We start from the raw sequence: 23,226 nt of genomic DNA, 5'->3' as shown, positions 1-23,226 counted from the left end.
GCCTTCTCAGAATGATGCATGGAAGTACTACTCTTAACATTTTATGAACTGGCAAAATTTACAGAAAGACTTTTAAATCACCAAGAAGTCTGATGTAATATCATCAGTAATCCAGAGACAGTATTAATCCCAACTACCTTATTGAAAGCAGAAAAAAATCCCAGAACCCCCAAAGCTCACACTTGCCTAGTGACAGGATTAAGTTTGGTCACTGAAAGTTTCGTAGCTACAAGAGTCATTTTACTTTGACTTCTCAAGAGGAAGATCCTACTATTTCACCTGAAGACTGTCAAAATTCTGGCTCAGCCAGAGCTGCTCTCTCAGTAACTGCTTCAGTGCTATTTCCAAAAGGAAAAATCCCTGATGTCCATACATTGGTATAAAGACCTTTAGGTCAGAGACATGTTTGTTAAGTAGCTAGAATACAATCTTATATCTGGAATTAATACTCAGGGAAGGAGGGTAGCAACACCTTGTACTGCCTGGAGACTTTTCATTCAGTTTATTTAGATTTACATAACTTAAATGCAGAAATTTAGGTTAAAATTAATAGAAGCAAGATCTCCCTCAGTAAATACAAGTTGAAGAAGACGGACAAAGTTTACTAGCAAGCTAGAAGGTAAAGAAACATTTAAAAACAGATATTACTTGATTATTCAAAGTGAAAGTGATTCTTACACTTTGCAGCACTTACAAATCAGAGATGACAAACCTTCCTTAAGGTGAGATCTTAACACTGTTTTTAAGCTTGTTCACTTCTCTGAGTAGCAGTGCTTAGTTTTTTCTTTTGTTCAGTTTCAACAAGCCATTCTTTATCTGTGATCTTTTTTTCTGTCTTCTGATTACAGGTGCATCAGTCAAGAATGAGCAGGGACTCAGGGACAATCAAGAAAACCCATTGAGCTACATGGTCATCACAGCTGAACACTTAAAATTCTCTCTCATTTGTAGATATTAGGATCAAGACTTGTTTTCTTTCAATTTTGTCATATAGACTTGGAGGAAAGAAAGGGAAAGAGGAGAACCAAAGCCAGGTAACATGGTCTATGTAATAACCTTTATTTAGCTGAAAATTCTACCATTTTAACTGGACTTCTCCTCTAGCATCTTCTCTGCAGAAACATGATTAATCAAAACCTCCTCTGCAGACAGTATTGCTTACCACTTTTTCACTGTTAAGGTGAGCAGGAGAGGAAGTGCAAATTTTACTGTTTTGCCTCTGTACATATCATATCTATTGAGATTACACAGCCAACTGTCCACAGAGTTTCCATTTGTTCAATGCCCAGGATAATCAGGGTCAGTTGCTTCTGACATTGTCAGCCCTACAGTAAATATAATTAATGTATTATCCAAGTGCCAATCATACTAGGTACAGGTAAGACTAAAGTCATTTTCTGACACACATCATTTGGGCACCAAAGAGAGGACAATGCATCTGCAGGATTCTGCAGAAGGGGGATAGTAGATGCTTACTACCTATCAGTACTCTAATGTGGAGGAACTACTGCAGTATTATCACTAATAGCTCTTGAAACATCTTCTTTGAGATAGTATCTCTTTGTTGCATACATGGAGATATTGCAGAATGAGTTAAATTCTTGATACTGGTTGGTAAATAAACACATGGTATTATTAAGTTTTTAAAAATGCTCTTTTTGTAGAAGTGTCACATCCTGAAGCTAGAATCAAAGTTCCTCTGATTATGCTTCTGCTTATTGCTTTGGCAGTGATAAGGGGAGGATGAAGACCACTGTAAACACTGACTGGAGGTGGAGGAACTGTCATAAGCCATACTAAAATAATTGATATAAAATTATTAAGCAACTACTCAGAAATAGCATCTAAAAGGTGTTTAAAAATGCACAAAAATATGAAGGCTGTATCTAAGTACTTCATACAAATATTAGTGTTTAATATTGCACTAAAAATGAATGAGGTAATGGAATGAAGCTAAAAGTAAAAGTTTCAAATTACTTGACATTTCCTGACAAGGTGATGTGGTTAGCTGTAAAATAATCTTACCAAGGGAAATCTTCAAGGTAAGTCTTTGAAAAGACTTAACTTTAAGAAACAAGACAGAAAAACCAGAGCACTAAAATGCAAGGCAGGGAGTACTGTCACATATTCCAGGTTTTCAAAAACACTCTTTTCAAAGCCTTGTTTTAATTACTTGGTAAACTGATACATATTTTCAATATCATCTTTTAACATGATAATGCAGTTATCACATTTTGATCCATAATACAATAAAATATATTTGAAGGGAAGGTTTCTACAGAATCTCTCATGAATTAGAAAAATTCAAAGAGGAAGTTTTAAATTACTCACAAAGTATTTCTTAGGAATGTGATTTGTGAAATAGTCTCTCCAAACACATTAAGAGAAAATTAGCTTTCAATTTGACCAAACACTGTTCTTCATTCTAGACTGGGGCCCTCAAGCCAAGCAAGCCATATAATCTTTTTTCTACTGCCATCTAGTGTATATTTTAATTTCCTTCATCTGAGAAAATATTTACAAACTGAAAATACACAGAAAATTTTAAGATTAAATTAAATCAATAAAAGCTCTTTGTGCACAAGAGATAAACTCTATGCACCTTAATGTGTTCAAACCTCAAAGTTGTTTTGAAAGAAATTAATTTATTTTAAAGAAGTCTTTAGCACATGAAAGGTCAATTACATACAAACATGGTAAATTCAGAAATACAATTCTCACCAAGTGGAATGTAGTTTTTATTATACTTCACTAAAATTGCATAACTGATTAAACTACTATTTTCAAATAACTCCACAAGGTCCTTAAGTTAAACAGAGACAACTGGGATTTAGCTAAGTTTAGACATACTGCTAGACACCTGTATTTGAGCTGGTAATCACCTAAGATTATCTCTGTGACCAACAGAAAAAAATAGGTGCCTTTAGAGAACAAATAATTTATTTACATTTCCAAGTTGTCTGAAAAATTGAAATTATTATAAGCATTAAAACTCTACTTACTCAAATATTCAAGAATCACATTGATGAGTGCAGTTGTAGAACAATTATAAACTCAGTATTTTACAACTCAAGAACATGAAATTCAACACTGCATTAAAATTCAGGCTACAGCTGGGCTGAGAAGACACAACTAATGATTTTCTTGTAAAAGTTAATTATGCCTCAAAAATAGGTAGGTAGAGAGAAAATAAAATAGGGAAGGTATCCAAATTTTACTGGCTCAATGTATAGCTTTGAAGAATGAATAAGAAAAAGAGATCAGAAAAGGCAAAATACACTCAAGTTTCATATTTCTATTACTATCCTGAAGGCAAAACACCAGATGATACCTGCAATTCTTAATGCCCTTGTGTCAGCTGCTTTATTCAAAACAGCATTTCCAACTGGTGATGTGTGAATACGTTGCAACTGTGCCTCTGATCCAATCTGAATAAATTCTAAGCCAGCTCCATTTTTGTGTATACTATTATTCCCCCAGAATATAGTTCTGGAATTACAAGGACTTTGCCACACTGAGATAAGCAGGGATAGAGAAGCAATAGCTAACCAAATGCATTAAAAAAAAAAAAAGAAAGGTGTGAAACACTTGGAATTTTTAAAAATAGGGGGCAAATTACTATCCTCTTGAGTTCTGCCTGCACATCTGCTGAACTTTTTGTGTTCTAACACCTTTAATTTTATCCTAAGACAATCCCTCTTCAGTCCTATTGTAGAGGTGACTAAACCAGCTGAGCATAACTCAAGGCAATGTACTACATCACATCTCAAGCATTTAGATGACATTGTAGTGGCTTGTAGCAAACCTTAAGCAGTCATTGATACTTTGAAAAATCCCGTCTCCAAACAGCCTCCTCTGCCTGCCTGTAACTCTTGTTTACGTTATCAAGTCTCTTACTTGTTACTTCTGTTTAGTTAAGATGAATTATCTTACCCTGTTCACATAGAAATATGATGAGAAAGGAAGAAAATAACAAGAAAGAAAGCAGTTCTGCATATGAGCTGAGGTGTAGATGAGATAATAGGAAAAACTTGGCATTGCAACTGCTATGCTGTAGTGGAATAGATCACACAGAGAGACAGGGGAATCTCCAAACCTCTTCAAGACCCCCTAACAGACACAGCTGAACTGATGTACCACTGATAAGAAGAACAGATCATCTCCAGAAGCTCCCTCTGACATGCCTGTAATTCCATTCCTCCTTTCCCTTATATATTAGAAACATGGTGAGCCTTTGAAAGATCAAGGTAGGATTGCAGTGGAACAGCCTAATGCTAGAATTCTCTGTATTGCCTCTGGCTTAGAAAGACGTTGGCATGTAAAAAAAAAATTAACTGAAGAAGGGCAAAAATACTTTTTTTGTCCTTTTCTTTTTTGTACTTTTTTTCTTTTTCTTTTTTCCCAGATTACAGCACAGTGGGCCTAGACATTATGCTTTTTCTTAGTTACAAGAGGAAATAGTTAAGAAGATGGAGCACTGAAAAATTTCAAGCACAGTGCTACCTAAGAATTAGTGCATGCTATCTAAAGCATGTTACTGCTGGTAGCAACCTGATACCAGTTTTGTCTGTATAAATCATGGTTTTGTCCAGTTGGTGAGGTCTATTCTTCCTGATCGCAACAAAAATCCCAGAGTTTTTGTTGAGATAGACAGGAGGAGCCATAAAAACAAGCAAAGACAAATGGAGTGAGAAAATGTGATAATTTCACCTTAACACCATCTCAATTATTATACTATTACATTAATTCTAAAAATTAGCTGCAAAAGCCATTCTAATCGCCATATTATTTAATTTACAATAGGAAAATATATTATATTACAATAATGAGTTTTGTTGAAACTGCCAGACACTGTTCTGTCTCAAAGAATATAACATACTTGATGTTTACTTGAGAGAAAGATATTCTACTGATAAATATGATGTTAATAGAAAACTAAATGCAGCAACTCTCATTAAAACCCTGAAAACAGCCCAGAAAATATAACACAGAGTCCAAAACTTCGCTATGACAAAGCCATAGAGCTCCTTCACTACTACAGAGCAGCCCAAGAGCCTATTAGCTTCTACAAATGCTGCAGCCATTAATAAATGCCTAGATAAAGCTAAGTTAACTCTGTCAAAGCTAACTAATAAATAATTTCTTGACATTCAACTACTGAATTTCCTTGATGAGCCTTTTCAGTATTGATAATGAGGCTTCCTTGCCTTAGTTTAACTTTAGCCTGAACTCATTAATGCTTTTCCAGAGCTTCTTAATTACCCAGGACCAGGAACAAGAAAAAAAAAATTGAAAAATTCATTTAGAGTATATTCACATCTTTACCAGGCATGTAAACAGCAGAGACGTCTGGAAATGTTGACCTGAAGACAATGGACCCCTGCAGCTATAAGCCATTGTGCTTGTTTAGTACATGTTATAACTGAGTGCAATTTGAATGATCTTGAAGCAAAATGTTGCTCCAGCAAGACTGGCTTGAATCTGCTGGCAAATGCTGTGATTGAGTTTGTTCTGGCACTGATCAGCTATACTGAAGGCTGGTACCAGTAAACTGAACATCATTCATTTACCTTGCAACAAACATGAAAGTCCAGCACGGAAGTTTGTTTATGAAGTTTGTTCATTAATGAAGCTTTTGGTAAGAACAGGATGCAGTCATCCTGTTCTGACCAAAATGCTAACCATTAGAAAGCTACACATCCAACTTGGCAATAGAACCAGCACAGAAGAAGTTTTATTTTGTCAAGAGTTGTCTTCCTCCAGCAAATATTCTCAATCTTTATACCACTCATTTGCATGTATTCATACTGCAAACACACCCACCCACCCCCCAGAAAAAGCTCAATATCCCCAGATGTCAATGTTTTAAAACTCTGATTAGGAAACAAATGCCATGGCAGCAGTATCTACATTTTCTAGGTAGGCAACCAGGCAATGGTAAATTTCTCTAGTACTCTGATAGCATATTACAGCAACCAGAAAGTTCTGATTGCTGTTCTTGATTTATCTCAAGTAAGTTCTTCAACACTAGAGGAACCTGGAGACTATCAAAAAAGAGAAGAAAATATAGGTAATCACCATGCAGGAGCCAGCCAGCTCTATCAGGGACTGTGACAAATAAAGCATAAACAATGGCCTCATTGAAGGCATAGCACTATTTACCTATTGAGCATAACTTTTAGACTATTTGACAAACACAAGATTTTTCCTAATACTGACAAAGAACATTTGACATTGTACTTTGATTCCCTAATTTCCAACACTTTCAGTGGATGCCAGTAGATAGTTTGACAGTAACTACTGTTCAAGAATGAAATATCAGGAAATCGGACTTCATAGTGCTGTAAAACACACTGCTAGCCTAGAAAGTCTTTTAGGTAGATAACAAGACCTTCTTACAACACCTAAAGGTCTTGGAAAGAGGGACAGCTTGTGACAAGCAAGTATTTGACTTTCAGTAATATCACCACTTTGTCCTCCTTATAACAATGTATTTTGATAAGTATTGTAAAGCTCAAGATACCTACTGCAACATTTGCAGGGTTATTTCAGAAACCAGATAATCAGGTATGTTTTGCTTGAATGAGATGTAGAGTATAGACACAGAAGAAGCATCAAAGTAATTTCAGCTTAAACCTGCCAGCATCAGCTTGCCTAGTAACCCTAATGAGGATTCATAAATTATGGTGCTTCAAAAGTATTACACATAACAATAAAAAGCTCCCTGATATACATAAAATATTTAACTATAAATGTCAGACAGTGTTAACAGAAGCTTCTTGTTTCCTATATTAGACAATTTATTGCACTCACCTCAACTGATGTAAGTTTTTCATCATGGAAATGACATGACCTTGGGTAAATATCAAGAAGATGAGGAGGATCATCAATATGTGTTCTTCTAAAATTGTGTTCGAGAACTTCTTCATAATCCAAAGTATCAAAGTTGGTTTTCCATAGTAACACCTATAAGAAATCTTCATATCAGTAACTACTTGAAGGCTATTCAGTGCTCAAAATCTAACTATTTAGTAAAGTCTGCTATTACTAGTAGATAACTGCATCATAACAATACTGTAATGATGTCTTAGTCTGATCTCTACTGCAACACAGGCACTTCCCCAGAGTATGTTTACTTCAAATCTAAAAGATGTGGTTCAATCTATTAACAAAGTAACCTCTAAAACACATCTATAATCACAAACTGTCCCACTGAACTGTCCCAAGTTACTTTTCTGCCAGATTAAGGAATCATATACTGTTGAATTTCTTCCCCCTATAAAGGCTTGCAGGTCTAACAAGAAAGTTTGAAGGAATAAGAGAAATAAGAGAGTTCCACAGAATTCTAAAACACCTGGTTCCAGTGTTTTAGCAACAGGAATCTCTTTTCTGAACTTTGTCTCATTATGTTCTAGGTAGAAACCATATATGAAGCCGCACATACATAACCAAATGCAGAAGGTCATGGGACACAGAGGTAGTCCAAAGGTATTCTATCCAGTCTTATGAATATTCCACATAGGCTACTACTTTTCAAACAAATAGGTATAACTTTGCTCTTTCACGTAAAAGGTCTTATGTTTTCCATGGCAACAGGTTAATGAAACAAATTGCAATGTGCACATGCAGCCAAAAATGTGAGGAACATGACAGAACACTACACTTTGAGATCTTGTTTGAGAAAAGAAGCAAATAGAAAGAAACAAAAGTATCCAGTGTTTGTTTCAAATATTTAACCTCCATCTGAACAACCCTGTCAGCTGGTTCTGCACCAACGAGAAACTTGATACAAGAAGCAGAGATACTGGTTTTCCTTCTTTGATGGAAAGGTATGGAAGGATCTGTTGATTGAAAACATCTTGAAATAATATACGTATGAAGGAAGCAGTCTTCCATAAACTTGAGAGTGTATCAGCTGCCTCAGTGTATGCTGTGAACAGACCATATATTTTGGGTACTGCATGAGAGGTAGAAGATGATACTTCTATGGCCAACCTCTGTTCATAAGCATGATATTGCCAGCAGAACTTTCCCAACAAATACACCCCAATAATCACAGTGAATTGAGAACTCCTCCTGGCATACCTGGAAGAAGGCTGTGGACAGGTCAGTAAAATAGGATGTTTAAGAAGTATGTGTGTATACACCAAAAGAAAATGGACACAGAATAAAGTTCTTATGTTTACTATAGATAAAGATATACACCTTGGTAGTTACCCAACAGTGGTTAGCACATTTTAAAATGTAGAAAAGTGAAAGCTGCAGCAAAGTAAGTATTCCTCTCCCACCAAAATTTTCATAAAACAAAGGGAAAAACTTCAACAAACACAGGAAGGCCCATTTTTAAGGTAATTGAAAGTTATTAGATCTGCTGTGACTACTTTTTAATTCAACATTTAATTCAACATTTCATCAGTGTTTCCTGATGAAACGGGATCTTCCCTCTCATATATTCACCATGAACCCACTATACCAAACTGCTGAGGACTAGAAGACATGGATTTTTACCTACTTTTTCCAAGCTCTCATGCCCCAGCTTTACAACAGAAAATCAGGGCAGGAAAAAGGCAATGACATGACTGCACTGAACACACATGTCATTCAGTAGGCCCCAAGTTCAAAGAACCTTGAAGTAAGACAAGCATTCCAGGGTATGGGAGGCTGTGCTAGGTTTAATACTCTAAGTCTTTGCCTTCATCAGAGCTTCGCAGATTGATGTTCTGTCATGTGAACACATGCACTTTTGCTCCTCTCAAGTATAATGTACCAACAGTCATAAAACTCAGAATAAATACTCATGGAAGGTAAGGTTAACAATTCAGAATTACATAGGGCTAAGTTGCATTTTGGGACTTAAAATCTTATTTAGAATTTCAGTATGGAAAATCAAAGATCATACTAGTGGGTCAAGAAATAAGTATCTTTCTCCCATTCTCAGTTGGTTTTTGTGGGGTTTTTTCCCTGCTTGTAAAATTAATATTGGATGTTTGATAACATTTTCACTTTTCCAATAACTTCACGTCTTGGCAGTACATTTTATTTAACACTTTCTGATAGAAAGCAATTTTTTTTTATCTCCCAAGACTATCTCTGCTACTAGCTGAAATTTATTTCAAACTCTACAAAAGAGAATATAGCCATGAATTATGGTAAACTCAAAAAAAATCTTAATTTCAACAGCACAGCTTTTTATATGTACATTGAGCTTTTAGCTTTTTGTAACAGAAAAACATGAAAAAGACAACTAAGGAACATTTCAGACTGAAAATTTAAATCTTGTGCTACAAAATTTCTTTCTTTTTGGAAACTTTATAGACTTGATAGAGATGATTCCAAGGTTGATAGTATGTGTTCTTAATTATGAAATTTATTACAGAAGATAGAGATTAATTATAAGACTTACCGCTAACTTTTTTTTAATGCTCAAATTACTCTCTTCCCTTTATAAAATCCAATACTTTACTGTTTCACCGAAGTAAATTAGTAAAGGTAACACAAGAGGTTTTTTTCCCCAATTCTAGCCAAAGTTTTCCCAGTAATACAACTTAATACCTACAATTACAGAGTAAAGACTTTAAAAGCAGTGAAAACCTAACAAAGCAGGTACCACTTAATAGTAATTGCAACATAACTACTTCATTGACACTGAATTGCAACACTTTATATATTCTTAGTCAAAAACCACTAATTACTTTTAGCCATATTATTAAAATATGTAAAATAGACGTGGTTAGTCTTCTCCTCATCATAACATCCAATGGAAAGTCTAAATAACACACGAGTAGCCAGAATGCATGTGAGTAATTAGCAAGTTATTGCGACATACTATATTTAACTCCCATCCACCATAACAAACAAAGACATTTCATTTAAGGAGACAATACCACAAACCTGAGCATCCACTCCACCTGAGGCAAAATTTTCACCACCTTTTGAAAAAGCCACACAAAGTACAGGTCCCTGGAAAAAAAATAGCATACAGTAAAATTAGGCTATTACTGTAATCATGATATTTTAGTGCAGAGAAAAACACCAATGCCATTACCTAATGTAATAGATTTTTCAATTTTAATAAAATAAGGAACAATTTTACTGTAGTGAAATTTCTGCAAAACTTGATTGAAAAGTTAATATTGCACATTTTCATAAGATGCTACATTTACAACTACAACAATCTATACTAGGAAAATAGTGGCATTATCCTTAGATTTTATACTTCATCTTTGCAATGAAAAATTACAAAATATATATTACATTACTGAAAGGCAATATGTTTGAATGATTCATTATCAAAAACAGGGTTTGTTTGGCATTAACAGGAAAAGGAGGAAATGCCTTCCATTCTTCACAAAAGTTATATTCTGTAAGCTTCCCCCTACTTAGAAAACACTGTTTTTCAATAAACAATAGGACTGAAGTGCCAAATAACATGATTTTGAAAATCAAGTGAAATATTAATGAATTTAGAACAATTTTACTTAACATCAAGTGTGTCATATTGACAGTTAAAAAGCATGGTAACAGGTAAAAACTGATGCATTTCCTCAACCACTTGTGACAAGGTACATTAACACAACACCTTGCTGTCCGCTAAATTTAATCTGCAAGTTGCAAGATAAAAGACACAATGGCATAAATGTTACTTTCCCTCTGTAAAGATACTGAACAGCCTATTAAGATCTCCATTTAAAGAGGGTTATTGTGTATACCTTGTGTCCATGAAGAGTGTAAATAAGTCTTTCTCCTAAGAGGTCCAGAATCTTAAGGGTACCGTCAGAAGAAGCAGTGATGAGGTAGTTACCAGAAGGATGGAATGATATACAATTAACCCCTGCTCTGTGAACTGATTTACAGAAAACAATATTCAAAAGCTGTAGATATCTACTAAGAAGATATGTACACTTTATTTCTTTGCTCTTTTCTACTTCCCAAAGAACTACTTCATTTAAGAAAAAAACAACAAAAGTGCTGAGGCATAGAAGACTTGTCAGAGTATTTGCTCAGTTCAGGTCTAAAAATTAAGGGAAGCAAAGAAATAAAAAATATTCTGACTAGATTCTTGGTGTTGCTAGACTACAAAAAGATACTTACAACATGTCAATATGACTTGTTTGTCAACTTTCCCCAATAATACTCTTAATAAATCACATTTAATTGCAAAGAGTCCCATTGTAAAGAAAATAAAACAAACTACATTGTTTTTACCTTTGAAATGCTGCAGTAGCTTGTTCGTTCGAATATCCCATAGTTTCACTGTGTTGTTGGAACCTGCAGAAGCTATACATGTTCCACTTGGGTTGAAATCCACAGAAGTTGGAAATCTAAATATAATTAATGAAAACAGATTTATAATGCGTTCCCACAGAAATATTTAGGTGCGTGTATATATACAAAGCCCACGATATTAACACTAAGATACCACAAACGTGTGTGGAATCTACATGTATGGAAACTCAAATAAGGCATTTCAAGTAACTGAAATAAGCATAAGAAAACAAGATGTACATGATAAATCATAATCTCACTTTTGTTCAAAACACGGTATAATTGATCCAAGTCAAACCTTCAGAGTTTGTGCTAGAGTACAAAGGTCCTGGAAGATAGTGCTGCAAAGAGTTCATAACAAATAAAATAATTTTGTCTAAGAACTGGCAACACTTTGGACTTGAAAAAGGATGAAGGCAGACATGAAAATCAGCAAAGCATATATATAAGATAAATATTCCATTGAGTTGTTAATTAAAACTCTGGATCCAAGATGTTTAAGAAAACTGCATATAAGTAAAAGCAAGTATTTTTTAAACTTAAATTAGGCAGATCACTGAAAGTGTTACTGAAAGTAACAAAATACTGTTTTCATCAACAGGTGGAAAAGTCTTCAAGCTTTCTTCTTGTTGAAGCATCCAATATCAAACAGCATTACCAAAATTGAGGGAAAACATGGAAACATTCCAAAATCCAAGAATAATCTTACTTCTGTTTGGATTATCTCTTGATTGCTGGAAAACAGCTGTTTAAGTGCAGCCAGTTAACCTCTTTAGAAAACCATTATATGAATTATTTTAGTTGACATGGGTTGTAGAAGTCTGATCTGTTTTCAGATTTAACATATATAGATGTTAATACCACAGAACATTAAATTAATGCCAGTAAAATTACACTATTACATTTCTCCTTTTTTTCTAGTAAAACTTACCCTTCATAATCTGAGAAGGTATTAATGCAAATTTTATTTCTTGTATCCCAGATTTTAATAGATTTGTCCTCACCACAAGATGCTATTATTCTTCCATCAGGCGAAAATCTGGAACACACAGGTGTATACATTACTTAAGAACTGATTCTGCCTATATTAGCATTAGAGACATAAGTAACAAAACACCAGAACCAAGGAAGCCTGTTTGAAATAAGGATGCATAGCATTTAAAGGACATTTGAACTTCTAGTATTTCTCATGGACTAATAAAACTGAAAAGCTTCTTCCCTATTCCACTCTGGCCCATTTCACAAGGAACTACAATTAAAAACAGAGCCATAAGCAAGAGGAAGAGAGGGGGTTGAGGGGAAGGTATCAGCAGCCTAAGGATGTCACTACAGATGACAAAGAGATTAATAAAGAAAACTATAGGTAGAAATACACAGAGGACACAGTAGAATCTTGTGTTCAATGTTAACCTATATTTATGTTCTCTGAGTTCTTTTTAAACTTACAAATAGTGGGCAAAACATTCACAATTATTCCTAGACTAGCAGACCAGGTTTTTATAGAGGAAAACTGACTTGTCTATAACTTCCTCAAGCATTATTATTTCACTTATTGAGCAACTGCACAATGACACTGAAAAACTGTTCAAGAACTTCCACATGTGATTTCCTAGAACTTTCCTTCTTCTTATATCAGGCCTCTCTTAGCTGCAGATTTTCCATTAATATGGAGGAAAGGAAAAATTTTTTTCAAAGATAGCAAACAATATTTTCTTGCCCTTGAGAAGCTGTCCTGTCTTTAAAGAGTATAAATCCTAACTTGCAGTCCAAAGGCCATTTCTTTTACCTTTTCCAATTATGTAAGCTTAACTCATCTGGATTCATGACCATTCTTTAATGTCACTATGATTCCAAGAACAGTTGACAAAACCCCTACAACGCATAGATAAATCTAGACATGAGTGCTGGGAAATAATACAACAAAAAAACAAACAAAACTGGAGAAGACAACACACTGACTAAAAATAAATACAGAAGACCCCATTTGTCCTTTAAGGTAGTAGAATGAAGACAGCAACTGATTTAGTACGTACACATACTAACATAGAGGAAGCTTTCATACTTCAGCTAGGTCTCCACAAAACTTGTGCACATAAGATTCATTTATTAAAATTTAATTACTGGTGAGAGATCATTGCTTGTCATTCACAGATGTTTCTTCTCTTATTTCTACCCTGGGATATAAAATCCCCTTTGTTAGGAATTCTACTTTACCAAGAGAATAAAAACAACACTTACTTGGCACAGCAAACCCAACCAGTGTGTTGGAATAGGGTAAACAAAAGGCGCTGATAGCAAACACTCCATATTTTTATTAATTTATCATTGGACGCTGAAACTACAGAGTAGCCATCGTGGGAGAAGCTCACACTCCGAACAGATGCTGTATGACCTTTCAGTACTGATGACTCTCCATGACTAAAGGGAGAGCAAAGAGAAGGAAACAAAACCCCAAATACCAAGTCACAAATCACAGTTATATTAAAGAGCTTAAATCCCCATAAAACTCAATGTTGGCATTTTTATAATCTTACTCAAATGAAAAAGCAGTATACAGAGGCCAAATCTTAATGGCACCATTATATTTTACTTATTTAAATATTATTAGGATAACATTCCTTAAGTTGCATTTAACATGACAAATTTTACAGAACAGTGAAATTAAGTAGCATCATTGGCCTTTAGTCTCATTAGCCTAAGTATTCGAAAGAGAATTTTTCTATATAGTAATCTATAAAACACTTGAAAGTTCAAGCAACATCAGTCTAAGATCATACTGAATTACTCAGAATTACCACTACTCGAGAACAGTCTGATAAAGCAAGTCAAATAATTTTTTCCCCAAAAAAACTATTGTTCTCTTCATCACTTGTCTCCCCAAAACGAAGTGCAGCCATGCAATCCTTATTAAAATATCATCTTGAAGCCAGAGAAATATTACAAAGCATAGTATGAAATTGTGACCTCTGAGTTGTTATATTTTTCTTTTGAAACTACAGAATATTCAGAAAAGAACAAAGTAATACAGTAAAGAACTGTGTTGCTTGTGGTCCCCAGTCTCTGTTTCTGTCAAAGCCCAGGCATGGGGGAAGGAAAAAGAAATTTTTTTGAGTAAAGCCTCCAATATTCACACTGCACAATAAAGAAACACATCCAGCATTGCTCAGTTATACTCACATGCAAGGAATCCATAGCCTGACAGTGTGATCCTGAGAAGCTGAAGCCAGCACCCGCCCATCTGGTGAGAACTCTACACTTGTCACCGCTTCTGCATGCCCTGAAAATCTGTAGGCACTGCACGGCGTCCTCAGCTTCCACAATATGAGCAGCCTGTCCACAGAGCAGGTAACTGCAAAAGTGAAAGACATTAGGAGCCTGCTCACTGTTCTTATGAAAGTCAGAGCTAACAACTATGGATTTGGATTCACTGGAGAACTTAATGGGTATGATGGGAGGGAGGACTTATTAGGCTTTAATAGATACTTAGCCTAAGCAGAAGCCTAGTAGCCAGTAATGGCAACACCAGGCTTTCAGAAGGATGTCACAAGACTGGAAGAAGTAAAGGATAATTCTTAACAGGTAGCTCTCTCACATACTAAGCCAACTGGCTTACAAGTACTTTGATGACAGAGAGCAAAACGTTCAAAGCCAAACATCATGCACGTGAGTATGAATCCAGATTTGGTTTTACCAAATCCTAAGAACAATAGGCAAATTCTTCAGTAATCTCATTTTGATCTCTTGAGATAGAATTTGTTTCAGGTATCAAGAGTTCAACTCCAAAAAAACATGCCAACTTAAACTGAAGACGTGACTTCTAATACTCGAGTGACAATATTGATATATGATAATTCTATAATCCTATTTAAGAATCAATTTTATAATACTAACATTTGTCTAGTTCAAAAGAGAACATAAAGTTGTTAGCCTGAAAATAGAGCATGCTTGAGAGTGGTTTTTTTGTGGTCACTTTACAGGTGAACTATACTATCTACAGTCAAAAAGGCAAACCTAACTTTTACCAGAGCTTGATCATTTTCAGGAAACTATAAGAAGCAAAGATAATAAGCAGTTGAATTAAACTGGTACATGTGATTTTCTTACATCCCTACCATCTTCATCTCTGCTAAATGTTACTATATAGACATAAATAAAAACAAGGTATTCACACTCCCATCCCTCAGTTGTCAAATTCTGCAGCAGAGAAAAGAAGGGAGAGGAAGAACAGGGGCCTCCTGGAAGCTGGAAGAGTATACGAAGATGGCTTTTCTCTTCCCAGTTTCTTTCAAGCACCAACTTAGCACAAAGAAATTGAGTTTCCTTATTATCACATGTCAAGGCAAGCCTCAAACAAAATATTAGGGTATTAGAATATTAACTATTAAATTTCCTTTATGAATTTGCTACAAAGATACTGCTTTTATTCCTAAAAGACTAGCTTCTGCTAAAAGATGTGAGACCAGACTATCCCTATGCCTGCATCAATGGACCTATATTTGGTAAAGAAATACAGGATATTTTTCCACCACTTCAACTTTTCAAAACCTTGTTTTACAGCAGGGTCTTTCTAATTGTACTTGAAAGAATTCCTTTTTCCCTTTGATTCTGAAAAGTGATCTAGAGTGGAATAAAACTAAAAGGAAAAAGTGAAACATAAGCTAAAATAGAATTTGAAGGCATAGGGCTGGAAATGTGAAACAGACAAGGCTGATGGTTTCTAAAACAAATCATTGATGAACTATGAAATACCTGTGGTATCTTATGAACTGCATGGAGGCTGTGCAGTATCAGATTTCAGTTCTAAAAACTGAGGGTAATATTCTTAGAAAGATGACAGCACCATTCATTCAAACCCTGGTTTCTTGTAGCTTGCTGTCTCATAGATAGGCTGTCTGAAGGTAAATGAGGCACAAGCAGTGATCTGAAGTTCTCCTTCCTGCGGGACATCCATGACCATCGTTCTTATTTTTCCTCTGGACTCCCTGCCACCTACGCAATACTTAAATATTGGATCAGAAACAAAAAAAGCACAGAAGGTGCTGAAGAAATTTTTCAGGATGTGCCATAGCACAAATAGGCCTGCTGCTCTTCAGAGAATACATGACATAACCAGAACCATGTTTAGAGGTGAAAGACAATTTGCCCTTGCTATGATTAACTGAAAAATATAACTAAAATGTAGAAAACTGAAAATTCAGAATGAGCTGACTCCAATATACAACTTACTCCAGTTTATAACCTGAGTGCCTTTTCTTCTTTAAACATCAATGCTTCTGTAAACACCCACATATAGCAGACACATCACTGGATAATTTGCTTTTCTGCTGATGAGTCATTAGAGAACTGAACACCAAAAAATAAAGACTTGGTCTTATGCAAAGGCCAGGTTGAGAGATCTACAGCCAAGTCGCATATAAGCAGATACCTAAGCTTCACATATGCCATGAAAATGTTTCATTGCAAATACCATAAAATCTAAGTTCAATTTATGAATTGTGACTATTGATGGCATACATTTTTATATATACACACAGACAAATATATGAACACAAGTTGCTGTAATACAGAATAACCATTTCACTCTCATGTCCCACAATAACAAACTGGTGACTAAAAAAGTTGGGCAAAGATCAAAAGAGACAAACTCAGACAGGCTTTAACAGCTCGATGTACATCTCTCAAAATACTGAAGCATCTCCAATATAATTAATCACTCAGTGCAAGAATTACAGGGCAGATGGAATACAGCACAAACGATGGGTGTGTGAATATTCAAACCCTACCACTGCCAACAAACCCCCACACTTTACAGGAACCCTGCAGCTCTCAATGATACAGTACAACTTCACAATGCAAACACATTTTGCAATGAATTGCAAGATTTCCTACTTGGAGAAAAATTATTATTAATGGAACTTCTGTCAAAAAAGCCAATCTGGAACTCTAAGCACATTGGATAAAATATGAAGAACTTTTAATAACTCCCATAAATTCAAGTTATTGGCAGATTTAGTTGCATTCTGTATGCATGTACAAAAGAGGAAAAGAACTGAGAGGAATCAGCACACTAGCCAACATTTAATTTTCTAGATTTTATTTTTTCAAAAGAAATCCCAAAGCCCTCCACATTTATTCAGTGTAAAGTTTACATTCAATTTTTTAAAGTCACTTAGAATCAGTAGTTTAAAATATATACAAGCATTCACCAAATCTTCAAAGTCTAACAGAATAGAAAACTATTCAGATTTTCAGATTTTCCAGAAATCTCTACATACTGAAAAATAATTGGATAGGAGTATTGAAATGGTAAGGTGTTGTCTGTTTTTTCCTTCTTTCTTTCTCTCTCTCTCTTGCTCTAGTCTCTCCTCCTTTTATTCACATTTTTTATTCCCATTGGGAAGGTTTTTTATTTTTTTTCTTTTTTTAGGGACAGGTAATTTAATTTGGTTTTCTTTTTTTTCTCCCCAGTTTGTTTCTAAATCACTCCAAAAATAGAAAGGGAGGTCATGGGGAGAAGGAAGGGTTCAGATACATAGAGAGAATAACTTTTCAAACTCAGAGGCATATTCACTTATAATTATTGCTTAAATAGATAAGGAACACTTTGAATGTCAGGTTTAACTTGAAAGTACTTCTTTATACAAAAAGTAGTTTTTGCCAAGTGCTAAAAAATTAACCGTATAAAATTTGCATAGTCTGTATTCATACCATTTAATTACTTTCATCTGAAGAAACATGCATTGCACACACTATTTATGATCTGCCACATAAGAGAACCTAGGCCTTTTCCCTGTCATTTCTATTGAATGCAACAGCCTACAGAAAAGCAGCCTACAGCTTTCACAAAAGCACATACTTTATATAATTTATTGCTCCAGTACCTAATGACTGGCTGCCTTTTAAAATTCAATAAATGGTTCGTAACTTGCAGGTACACAAAAGAATTCCTGCTGCAAAGTGGAATGCAATTTTTCAGGAATGTTTCCCTTATGTAGTAAAAAGTTCCCTTTTTTTTTAAACAAACAAACAAAAAAACCACTAACAACAAAAACTCAACTTAGGGGGAAAAGGAAGATAAAGGGGGAAAGAAATGAAATTGCAAATAACTGCCTAAAAATAAATTAAAGTCTTAAAAGAATCCATGCCACACAGTGGCAAGCATTTTTAGCATGACTCAATGCTGCATTACAAGCTCCAAATTTTCTTCTGTCCATCTTCTATGTTGACCTGCTTCCACCCAAACCTCTTTCAAGCTTTCAAGTCACTACAATTTAAGAATATGTTATAACTTACTTTATTTTTGGCAAAACTTCTACTATATCACGTCTCACTTGTCCCTTTTTAACCCTTCTACCTACTAACACCTGTAGCAAATCTACATCCACTACATTCCTCAATGCTCACTAGCTTAAGTTTTTACCTACCATGTAAAGACTTACTACACTATGGCTACTGAAGAACATTTATCACTTCAGTGAGAGTAATAAAAACAGCTGGAATGCCCAACACACTAAGAAAAGTGTTCAACTTAAATCTTACGAAACTAAAATACAGATACTAATGCAAGATTTTTTTTCAAGTACGCAATATATCTATCACATCTACCATCTGTAATCACTATCAAAACAGATTAGGGACACTAAGAGACACTATTCGAGAATCAGTATTCTTCAAAAACCCAGCATAACAGAAAAAACAAAACATTCTAAACAAGTAATTATTTGTATCACCAACAAATCTTAGTGTTTTCCTTTGTCTTCTCAACTCCCTTCATGTCAGAAGCTTCAGCTTCCCAGTCTTACCCAAGGTCTCCAGTGGTATTGTTTTGACTAGAAACAGGCAACTTATGCTGTATTATTTCAAAACTCTTCCTAGGGCTGACCCAAGCCAGCTGTTGGCAAAACACAAAAAGCAAAATAAAACAGCCCAAACGTTCCCCTGTTACCTTTCTCTACCCTGCTGACAGACCTAATGAAAAAAAACCAACAACAACAAAAAACCACCACAAAAGAGCACATAACTTTTGTGTCCCTAAGATATGGAGCTGAACATGGAAAAGCTTACAGAGAAGCAATGTATACATTAAATATATAGCTGAGAAACAGCAGTAGCTAAGGCAATTTTGTGATTCCTTTCCTTCTCCACTGCCTTTAAACAAAATTCTTACTTGCAGCCATCCCTATTTCTTCCATTTCTGGTAACACCAGCATGTCCTTGGTTCCACTGCTACCACACTCTCCTCTAAATGCATGAGGGCTCCTGACTAAGCCCCATGGGGTAAGACTTTTACAATAGGTACAAGACTGCAAAGCAGTGCCAAAGCCCTTCTAGTAAATAAACTTCCTATTCTTCTGTATAATATAGTACCCTTAACAGCCTGTACATTCCCAGAAAAATGCAGACCATTACAAGGCTTGGATTCAACTTTCCACATCAATGTCCATTCAATCACATGCTACTGTAGCATTACTTAGGGTGTTAGACACATATTTTATAATGTATCTGTAACACAGTCGGCTAATACCACTGCAAGAACCTTAGCTTTTACTTCTGTAAGTAAAAATTTTTTGTTTACATGGAACATTATCTCACAGGATTACTGCATAATTTTAAGATTAAAAAAATCCCGCTTCAGTACCCTCAGAAGCCTTTGTTTTATAATCAAGACTGAGGAAAGTAATAATGGATCAAAATTTTACAAAAATAAAAGGCATTAGATGTTCTAATCCATGTTTTAAAAACCAAACCCCACTATTTACTTTTGCTTTCCATACAGTTCATCATAATAGACAGTTTCTATACCACTACAGACAGATGTGAAAAGATTCCAAGGTATTCAATAAAACATTGCTATCTGCTCGCATGTAAAAAGCTTGGAGATCACAGTCCATCCGATTCATACTACCAGTAGTGCTTATTTCTCAAATTTCCAAATCTGATTTTTATCTCCGGCACTACAAGTTCTCATTTGCACATCAGCATGCCCCTCAGTCGTACGATAAGCAGTAAGGCACTTCCCCGAATGAGGATGATAAATAGTCCCATCTTCTTTGAAGTGCCAGATAATAATTTCTGGGACAGGAGATCCATCTTTTGGGCAGCTCCTCATACCTATGAAGTCTTCACGCTCAGGGACTTCAGCACATAGCTCAGTTACAGAGTTAAATCTAATCTCCTGATTTGATGTATATTCAAAAAATTGGTTGCCTCCCTGACCATGACAGCCAAAGAGAGACAGGTGAGACCCAGTAGGATTATGCTCCTGTAAGACATAGTCAAGGCACTCTGAAGGTATTCCTGCACTGCGGATAGCGCCGTGCCAGCCAGGACGATCTTCTGGTACATGCAACTCGGCAAATACATTTTTTAAATACCAGTGAAAACTCTTGCATTTCAAACGCTCCCTAAGAATCTTTCTTTCAGAAATGTCTCCATAGTTTTCTTTCCTTGCTGAAGGATTTCTGTTGTAAAAGTGATCTTTGAACTCATCCATCCACACCTCAGCAGCACGTGCTGTGTTCTGAAGGAAATTTGGTCTAGCATAGGGCGCACGCTTTGGAAACACATGGCCCACATGGGAGCATGGATGAATTTCCAACATGCCTCCGCACTGCCAAACCCGAAACGATAATTCTAAGTTCTCCCCTCCCCAAACATCCATTCCTGTATCATAGGTTCCCAGGTACTCAAAATACTTCTTGCTGACAGCAAACAAGCCACCAGCCATAGTTGGGGATCTGATGGGGTCGGTTTCCGACTTGCGCCGGAGACGTTCGTGTTTAGGCACCGAGTGCCACTGGAATGTCAGCCGCCAGTCAAAGCCCCCAATCATGGGCTCTGCCGTTTGCATGTAGTATTCAAATGTTTTCCAGTCAATGGTGTCAATGACAGGACAAACAATAACAGTCTCATTCTCAGCAATCCTCTCGAGCAGTGGTTCCAGCCAGCCGGAAACACATTCACAGTGACAATCTAGGAATGTGAGAACATCACCGGTAGCAAAGGTAGCACCAATCAAGCGTGCACGAACCAATCCTTCTCGTTTGTTGGTTCTTATCAAGCGAACTCTTTTCAGACTGCTTATGTATTTTTCGAGTTCAGCCTTCAAATACATTTTATCACTCAGGTCATCCACCAGTATAATTTCTTTCAGAAGCACTGAAGGTGATGTTTCAAGAACACTATGTATCGTCCGCAGCAGGGTTGACCAGGCTTCATTGTAGAAAGCAATTATAACAGATGTTGTGGGCAGTCTTCGGTAGTTGTAAGATTTAGTTTTACAACCACTCAGTCGATTATCTTCAATGTGCCGGTGGAGAGAAATTTTATCACTTAAATAAATATTTATTGCATACTTCTCAATCAGCTCTTCTTCCTGTTTCTGCTCCTCAGGACTCAGCTGGGGGCGAGACGGTTTACCCCATTCTCCTGGAGCATAAGGATCGGGTGGGGGTTTGTCATAAACTGGACGAGCCAAATCGACAGCTTTTTCTGCTCCGTCAGAAAAGCGCCTCTCCCATTTCCCTCTAGTGATGCTCTTGCCGGCGAGGGAGGCACCGAAGGAAGAAACCGACAGCTCGACTACAAAGTAAGCGATCATTAAGAAGCCGAGGAACACGCAGCTTTTGCGGATCCACGTCCATCTTCTCGCCAGACGAATCCTCATCTTAAATAGTTAAAAGCAGCTCCTTGGCAAAGAGGGGTCCGTGAACTCCTGCCGGCTTCTCCCCACGCCCCCAGGGAGTATGGGGCGGCAGGCACCCCCAGCCTCGGGCTCGGGACGCCAGCAGAGTTTGCAGCCAGCCCTCCGTGGTGGGCCCGGTAGATTCCAGGGGGACCGCTGGGGAGAGGGGCGGCAGCGGAGGCACGGAGCAGCCCCTGCCCCTCCGGCCTCGGCGCTTCCCTCACTTACTTCCTCCTCCTCCTCTTCTCTCTCCGCGGGACAAACCCCTCCTCCAGCCTTGTGGTTTGCTCAAAAAGTTGTCGCTTAAGGAAGGGGAAGAGACTCCTTAGCCCGCCTGAAGGCGCGGGAGCCCGCCCCGCCTCCGCGCCCGGACCTGCGCCCGGAACCGCCCGGTGGCTCCGGGGAGGGGAAGAGGGAGGAGGGAGCGGGCTGCCCCGCCCGCAAAGCGAGCGGCGCCCGGCCCCGCACTCACCCAGCTCCGCCGCGTTCGCGTCGAAGGCGACGCCCGTCACCGCCGCCGTGTGGCCGCGGAGAGGCCGGATCAGGATGGGGTCCTCCTGGGGAGAGGGTGCGCACCGTCAGCCTGCGGGCGGGGGCGGCCGCGCTCGCCCTCCCCCGCCCCTCAGGGGCCGCTAACGCCCCGCGCGCGGCGGGAGCCGCAGTCCCGGCGTCCGGAGCGTTTCCACCAGCGGGGGCGGCAGCCACGGCTGGGCAGCTCTCGGCGCCTGGTGATACCCGCCGGCCGCGGCTCGCCTGCCCACCGTCCTGGCTGCCAGGGCCGGGGCCGAGCCCTTACCAGCGGGGAGGCCATGGGCGGAGCGGGGGGAGCGGCCCGTGAGAGCCCCGCGCTCCGGGCGCGGCCTGCCGAGCCTCGGATTCATGCGCCGCGCCAAGAGCGCGCAGCCCCATCCGCCCATGCGCGGGCGCGCTGCGCGGGGCGGGGCCGCACCGCGGGCGCGGCGCCTCTTAAAGCCGCAGCGCCCCCGCCTGCCCCGGCTCGGCGGAGAGGGAGCGGACAACTTTAAACCCTCCGAGTCGGTCCGGGGATCGGGGCACGGCGGCGTAGGGGTTGCGGGGGCTCTCAGAGCTCTCAGTGTGAGGCGCGGTTCGGCGGAGCCGCAGACGTAGGTGGAATGCTCGGCCAGCGGAAGGTCTGGCCCTTGTTACCTCGATTTTGTGACTTACAAATTCATGCAGGACAGCTGTGTTTAAAGCCTCGGACTGATTTTGTATTAAGCTGCCTTAGGTAGTTTGGCTTCTTGTCTTCTTCTTCTTCA

The 23,226-nt window shown here is 37.9% G+C and overlaps 2 protein-coding genes across 2 annotated transcripts in view; both read right to left on the bottom strand.

Annotated features, from left to right (window-relative positions):
• Positions 1-22,858, bottom strand: part of POC1B (POC1 centriolar protein B) — a 45,240-nt gene extending 22,382 nt beyond the window's left edge. Inside the window, 10 exon segments of the mRNA XM_030959803.1 lie at positions 6,814-6,966; positions 9,892-9,960; positions 10,710-10,843; positions 11,206-11,321; positions 12,197-12,304; positions 13,504-13,683; positions 14,443-14,614; positions 22,422-22,506; positions 22,746-22,774; positions 22,777-22,858. Coding sequence (XP_030815663.1) covers positions 6,814-6,966; positions 9,892-9,960; positions 10,710-10,843; positions 11,206-11,321; positions 12,197-12,304; positions 13,504-13,683; positions 14,443-14,614; positions 22,422-22,506; positions 22,746-22,774; positions 22,777-22,858 — 1,128 coding nt within the window.
• On the bottom strand, positions 17,357-22,796 carry GALNT4 (polypeptide N-acetylgalactosaminyltransferase 4). Its single transcript, XM_030959802.1, has 3 exons — positions 22,746-22,796; positions 22,422-22,506; positions 17,357-22,251 (listed from the first exon to the last, which is right to left on the bottom strand). The coding sequence occupies exon 3, from the start codon at positions 21,929-21,931 to the stop codon at positions 20,180-20,182; it is 1,752 nt and encodes a 583-aa protein (XP_030815662.1). The 5' UTR covers positions 21,932-22,251; positions 22,422-22,506; positions 22,746-22,796; the 3' UTR covers positions 17,357-20,179.
• Positions 22,859-23,226: the final 368 nt, after the last annotated feature.

Source organism: Camarhynchus parvulus, chromosome 1A (genome assembly GCF_901933205.1).
Source record: "Camarhynchus parvulus chromosome 1A, STF_HiC, whole genome shotgun sequence".
Lineage (NCBI taxonomy): Eukaryota > Metazoa > Chordata > Aves > Passeriformes > Thraupidae > Camarhynchus > Camarhynchus parvulus.
The sequence above is the reverse complement of the archived record's forward strand: the minus strand, read 5'-3'. Positions and strand labels throughout refer to the sequence as shown.

What these genes read in the sequence shown, in the direction of transcription:
- GALNT4 (XM_030959802.1), bottom strand. Translation starts at nt 21,931, where the DNA reads ATGAGGATTCGTCTGGCGAGAAGATGGACGTGGATCCGCAAAAGCTGC.